The 7,500-nt window shown below is 34.3% G+C and overlaps 1 protein-coding gene across 7 annotated transcripts in view; it reads right to left on the bottom strand.

Annotated features, from left to right (window-relative positions):
* The window catches only part of FOXP2 (forkhead box P2), a 454,906-nt gene that overhangs the window by 197,686 nt on the left and 249,720 nt on the right, over window positions 1–7,500 (bottom strand). For all 7 annotated transcript variants that reach the window (XM_067314932.1, XM_067314922.1, XM_067314902.1 and 4 more), the window contains one exon: window positions 4,008–4,185. In XM_067314932.1, coding sequence (XP_067171033.1) covers window positions 4,008–4,175 — 168 coding nt within the window. In that variant the 5' untranslated portion in view covers window positions 4,176–4,185. The remainder of the gene's footprint in view (window positions 1–4,007; window positions 4,186–7,500) is intronic.

Genomic DNA, 7,500 nt, shown 5'->3' with positions numbered 1-7,500 from the left:
ATAACAAGAAGTGAATCAGATGCCATAACAGCTTTTAAATTCACATCACATATCATCAGTATTCTTTATAACTTCAGCTTTTGCCACAGGTGTGGTAGTTGTGGATTTTTATGTCACTTTTTAATACAAACTACCTGCATAATATAAGAAGATCATTTGCTCTTCTGTGGAGTCAAAATACAACTTCCTAATGGTTCAGTAAATACAACTACTGTCTGACATGTAGGAAACATACTTTTTGGTTAACATCTAATTTAACACTTCACATAATAATAATAAAAACCTGTTATTTTCCTCCTTCTTTTTAAATAGTCACAAAAATTAAACAGCTAGGAAAGCAAAACTTCTCTTTCTACACCAAGATACCTGAATGCTAGCATCATGTTTCTGCTTTTGTAAAAATTATTTATAGTATGTACCAATGAAATGTTGATGGCAAGTGATATGCTAAAAAAAAAAAACTGCTTTGAAAAAATATTTTTAAACACAGTCAACTGAAACAGCTTCTTACCAGTAAATTCCCATAAAATATTTAAAAAGATTATCTTGGTAGAACTGACTTAATGAATACTCAAAATGCAAGCTCAAATCTACCCTGTAAAGCAATCATGGTTTTTAGCAACTATTTTGACCTTAGTGACACAAACAATTAATTCTACAAACTTAATATCAAAATAAAATTCTACATCTAATGCAGAATAATCTGTCAATGTATTTAATCAAGGATATGCTTTTTCCATGTATTATACATTCTAATATCTAACACTGATTTTAACAGATAAGAGAAAAAAAGAGTAAAGAGTGAAAAACTCAGATGTATATGAATGTATATATATGAGAGAGAGACAGACAAAGATCATGTCTCATCCTAAGCCAAAATAAAAGTAGGAGAGCAAGTCTGAGCAGATTACATTTTGTATCATGTTTTAATAAGAAGAAGCTATGTTCACTTTAGCAATATTTATAAATTGATACATATCGACAGTAAGATAAAAAGTTGCTTACATTCTAGTCATACATCTTCAAAGCCGACCTGATGACTTGTGACAGCACTCAATCCATTTATCACCAAGTATATATTGCAATATATTACAGAATACTGTCATTCTCTCTTGATACATGGATGAGGAATAACTATCTGATTTAAGTCAAACCTCTCATTTCTATATAAAGATCACAACAGCATAGTTAATCAAGCCAATAACAGGACTGTCCAAACTCCAGAAAATTCCACATAAGATCCTAATGAAGTCTGTATTTTAGTTTGTTTACGTTTCATAAATCTACCAATTTGTGATCATATGCTTGAACAAGATGCAAATTCTGTATAATTTAAAATTTTTAAGTTACCTCAGTTGCTCTTTTGTGCAGTCTAAAATTCCCATTTAACTTCACCCAGTACATATTCATGCCACACTGAAAACTTATCTTGTGATTTTACCCAGCTCGTATAGCTATTCTTAAGTGTTAGCATCATTTTAAGTAGCTGTCCGGTTGAAGGAAATATATTAAAAGCAGCAATCATTTACACACTTCTTTTGACATAGAAAAAAAAGCTGTAACAAACTTGATTTGTTTATCTGAAGGCCCACATTAAAATGACTTAGAGAAGCCAAAACAGGAATGTCAAACTATGGCATCAGTACACTATATCTTGCACGTATTTTTACAATAAAAATTCGTAAGAATAACAACTACAGGTAATGCTGGGGTTTGTTCTGTTTTTCTACTTTCCAAAGTTTGTTTGGCAGCTCATATTAAAAAGTAACATTTTAGAGAGTTAGTATAGTGATAATAATAAAAAACAGCCAGCATTTTCCTCTTAAATCATATTTCAAAAGACATCTGGTCAAAAAAAAAAAGAAAGAAATAGAAAAAAAGAGAAAGAAAAGCAAATGTAATATAAAACTGTGCCCATTATCTAAAGGACATCCTACTACATGTTTACTAGTGTTTATGTTTCACATCAACATATTTTATAGAAGGATTTATATGCCTAACTCAAGTTGTATTTAAATCCTGTGGTGCAGACCCTACCATAAAATGCCTCTTGAGTCCTATTAAGTGTACCCATGGTTTTACTTTGCCTGTCTGCTTATTTAAGATCTAATCACAGTTTTGAAGAAAAGATTGTCACTTCTAAGCCTGTCCCCTCAGAACCTGTCTGTTATTAGCACTCAACTGGATATTTTCATCTTCAGTTGTTATTCTCTGTGGTCTTTGCAAATGCTATCTACTGGAATCTGTGACTATATGGACAAATTGACTACAAATGTCTAGGATTGCTGCTTTGAGTAACATGTAAGTGGCACATTATTGTGTTGATATTTTTGTGTTTTAAGGTGAGTCACTTAGATTTAGTTTGCTAAATGTTTTTACCAATTACATACATGGTATCTCAAAAAAGATTTAAAAATACTGTTACAATTTGAACACTGAAATAAAAGTGATGGCATGCTTTTAAATGAAAACAACATAAAATTTATATATATAAATATGTGTGTATCTAAAAATACTATATATACATATATAAAGTATATACAGATATATAGGTGAAAAAAACACTAAGAACTTAATGAAAACACCGACACATATATTTCCTCAGACTAAACACTGTAAGTGCTCAATTGTGAAAACAGAATACACTTTAATTTGAAGCAATGCACAGATTTAAGCCTTGGCAACTTCTCATATTTCAGACTAAACCTTATTTAATTCTTCCACATTTTCTGTCATCATTTAAAAAATTTAACTATAAAAGTAGCTAGTGTACACTGTTTAATTCAGCACTAAGACCGATTCAATTTTAAGAGCTATTATGACCTGCTATTTAGGAGGCCCGTATACATGCAATTTATCTATCATGTTAAAAATATGCTTCTATAAAACTGGACTTTTAAAATATTTGATCTTAAGTGAGGCTACTTTCCTTCCATTTATCCAATACTTGGTGATGTAATTAAAAACCTCAATATTTATAAATGAAGGGCTTGGACTTAAAAGGTGCTGAGTGGCGTCAGGAGAGGAGAGGAACAGACACTGAAGACTTCCAGGAGTTCAGGGGAGGTGCTTGGTCGGCACTTTGCAGAATTAGACCCTGACTGTTTACCAGACAAACTGTTTGGGCTTCAGCGCATCAGTATTATATGCATTCCCTGACGGGTAGGAAAACCTTCAGGTAGACAGAGTAGAAGGAATTATGTTTGTGTATGTTTTAAAAGGAAAAGAAACCTTACAATGACAAAAACTGATAGCTTGTACCTTATAATCAGACAGCTTCAGTAGCTGGACAATGGGTTAATTTTCCAGTTTTAAAAATAAAAGTAATTCTCAACTGACCCATTCACAAAGCAAGCAAACAAACTTAAAAATGTTTTAAAAGTGAGAATGCAAACATATCTGAAGAAAGGCTGCGTCTCTTTTTTTCTAAGCTCGGACTGTCACCCTATGAAAATCACACTCGCAGGCACGCACACACAGACAAGGATATGCTCTTTTTTATTCCAGTGGTTCTTAAGCAACCAGCATTTTTTATTTACACCTATTGCAGCAAACCACCCTTATTGTGAGAAGTCACTCTGGTCCCTTCACCTCGGCTCAGACTTTGGAACAATTCATTGTATAAGCCAGCAAAGTCTCAAGTAATGTGGCCCTCTGGTGGAAAACGATGTATCACATTTTACATGACAGTAACACACAGTAAACTAAAGATTCTCAAAACAGGTACTGGAAAGCTTCAGCACAACTTTGCTAAACACGCTGTGTGATTTTAATCACGAGACGAGCACAGCAGCAGGCAGCGATATTAGCGAGCCGTCACGAATACGCAAACAGCGCCCTTGTGTTTCGGGAGCGGCGGACACGAAAAACAACAACAAGTAACGCTCGGCACCCCTTCACGTGCACGGCACTTCACATTCACCACAGACAGCGAACGCAGGGCAGGGTGCGAGTAAGCAAAGCCCCCGCCTCGGCTCAAAAACAAACACGGCGCAAAACAAACTTACCTGCTGTTGTTGCAGATGCAGCAGTTCTACTGTGCTTACTTCAGTGCTCGTGTCACCACTTGATCTTCCATCTCTGCTGCCAGCATCTAATTGGCTGCTTAGAGTGCTCATTCCATTTTGATTCATTGAACTGTTGCTTATTGTCTCTGTCGCAGATTCCTGCATCATGACTTAATACCTAAAAGTGATTAAGAAGTATCAATTAACACACACGTTACACCTTCACACTTCCATTATCAAGATGTCCCTCTCTGCCAATTACAGAGACAGCATCTTTAGAAGAAAAAAAAAGCCTCGCATAGTCATTTACCAAGAAATGCAATGCAAATTCTGCTTTCCTACAGATACCAATCACTGAAATTATGCTTTCTATAAGCAAGCTCTGTATGGTTACATTTAACAGCCAAAATAACATACCATGCATGCAGCATGGTCAATAGCATTTATGAACGACTACATTTTAAAGTCTACCTATAAAACCAGTTTAAATGAAGGCACGATTTCACACACTGCTCTATATTTCCTATTATCTAGCTTTGACAACCATGGATAACTATACAGCCTTATTTAAAATATTCACTATCTTGATTCTGTCAGAATTTTACAGCATATCTTATGCAAGGCTGTTGTTTAATGATGCACAGCTAATCATACAAAATTAAAATTTTGTAAGGGTGTTACAAATCATATGGTATCAACCAATGATAAATAGTATAATGGGCTTCTCCTTTTTTGTGACTAAATAAAATTTTGCCTTGGAGGCATTTTAAGAAAAAGCTCCTGCTGCAAACACGTCAGATATTGCCTATTTTTTTAATCAAACGGCTGATATTCATTTATTTTTCTGACATTTAAAACATTTAATACTGTCCTTCCTGGGAAGTAATTAAGCTTATGCATGAGCAGCAATCAAACTGTTCACTTGAAGATGACTTAAAACTCAATTTTAACATAGGCAAATAAATGAAAGATATAAAATTAATTTTCCAGGCATGTATTAGATATGAAAGCTGGAAATAAAATCTATCAAGAATATCACTAATGATTGTGCTAAAAACAGCATAAATTATGCATATTACCTTCTCTACAGTAATAAATGTTTTATCATTTTCACTGCATAAATATACTGTACTTTCAGGATAGCAATGAGATGTCCTGCCAAGATCAGTTGAAATCTTTGCAGTAAATAAAGAACCAACGTGCCCTTACAAACCAGAATTTCAAGGTGCATTTTGTATCTGTAATACGGAAAGGTCAATTCCTGTTCTCAAAGCTACCTAAGTCCTATACTGCTCTAATAGTGGTAGAATGTACCTCACTTGCCTTTACCATTACATGTAATGCACTGAAAGAGTCCCCACAACAATCTCGCTGAGATATTACTTTAAAGATACATCTGAAGAGAGAGAGAGATGTGTAAGCAAACTCAGTACAAGAAACAAAGCTTACTGCTTGGCTCAGTTACTGAACTTAGTTATTCGTTTCCCTTCAAAGTGGGAACAATATCCTTTTGTAACAAAACACAGGAAAAAATCATTACAACTTAAACTATGGCCATGGGATATTAATCAAACTGTTGTATAAATTAACACAAACAAGAACCTGCAAGATAAAGTATATACTGGGTGAAGAAAGTTAAGATAGGAAAATGTGAGGTATTTAAAGATGTTTTGGTCAAAACTAAACAGGATGCAAAAAACCCAAACACGAACATAGTTAACATAAAGGAGAGCAGCTGTAATACCACAGTAAACAACAGCAGAAGCAGATGTGTTTATGAACAAACAGTCCTTGTTAAACACTCTTGTGAACATCAACTAAGAAAAATAATAGAAATGGAAAATGTGATACACATAGTGATGAATTTTACAAGACAAAAACAAAGCTAATACTCTTTTCTGAGATTAGGCAGCTAATAAGTATTCAAATTAGGCATAAATTTTACATGTACAATGTTTAAAATATTCAGAGAAAAGGATCTGATTGCCCTTAGTAGTTATATGAAAATTCTAATGCGGGTATTCCACAACTGTGGGAGCAGGCATCCCTTTCAGATTTTTACAATATTTACTTTCAATAAAAAAGACATGTATATCGTAGTGGAAATCTATTTAAAATACTTCATCAACTGTATCGTTACAAGGATTTGGAAATTCAGGAAATTCAAACATTAATCCTCTTTTAGTCAAACAAAGATTTAACCAACAGACAGGTTCATTTAAAAATTCTAATGTTAGACAATAACAGTGGCAAATTTAGCCAAGCACATTAGAAGGGCAGGGGGGTGTAAATGTTAGATAATCAAAGCATTAGAAAGCACTCTGAAAATTAATAAATAAATAAATAAATCAACAACCGTGTTTTTATGTCTGACTCTTTCATTACAATTAGGAGAGAAGGGTTAAACATCTTCCAGTTCATATTAACCAAAGGGTTTTATGTCTTGTGGATTTTGTATCCTTGCAAAGCCCTAGAGTGTACTTCAGGCTCTGCATTTTAACTTAAAGTGTCTGTGAGCCAGCAGAATCGGGTTTAACATAACATGACCGGTAATAGTACTCTGGCGATCGAAAACAACAAATCTGACCAAACATGTATGTACAGACAGAATGAAAACTATAGAGTCTCAATATTAGAAAGGGTAATTCATTTGCCAGGTAAGTGGAAGATATTCTGAAGTTTTTTTATGAAGAAGAAAAAGCCAACAGAATTTTATGTTAAAAATAAAATGTTTTTCTAGTTGTAAAGGGATATTTTTAAAAACAATATTCAAACTTTGATTTGAATAATGCTCCGTGTTGGTTGTCCAAAGCTCCCTTCTCACTGCTGTCAGCTAAAAAAGAGTTGCTGAAAAAATAAAGGGCACAGAATCCTTCTCTTTTCCCTTCTTTTCTCTTGTATGTGTGTGTGTGCACGTTTGTGTGTAAATATATATATATGCTTGTGTGTGTGTGTATGTGTGTGTGTGTGTGTGTGTGTACTCTCAACTCCCCACACTCACAAATTAAAGTGCTGAAAATATCTAGATAAGGATCATTTCTAATATCTATACAGCAGTAATTTCAGTTATTTGTGTCAAAATAATTTGGACCTCTAACATCTTACCAGGCCAACTAATGTATTTGCTTTCTTGCTTTTACAACAGTAGGACATAATAATAATCATAAATAAATACAAATGAAATAAGAGTACAATGACTGTCAGATATTGAGACTCCAAGTTTAATATTTCAAACAGGGCAAGAAGAGAAATAGCTGTGCCTCTGTTTACACAGACTGATACACACTCGCACTTCCTAATCCTCCTCTTTCTCTCCTTCTGCCACACTCACTGTCACTCCCGAGCGTGCGTACCTGGGCACGCACACACATGCGCCCACTTTTGCAAACACACACACACATGCACACACTTCTGCCAGGGCTCCCAAACTCCTGTTGCCAAAGGTGAGAGAGCAGCTCTGCTATCAGATGTTTTAAACAAAGGTACAGGGGAA

Source organism: Apteryx mantelli, chromosome 1, assembly GCF_036417845.1.
Source record: "Apteryx mantelli isolate bAptMan1 chromosome 1, bAptMan1.hap1, whole genome shotgun sequence".
Taxonomy (NCBI): Eukaryota; Metazoa; Chordata; class Aves; order Apterygiformes; family Apterygidae; genus Apteryx; species Apteryx mantelli.
This window is presented reverse-complemented; position numbering and strand designations above follow the sequence as displayed.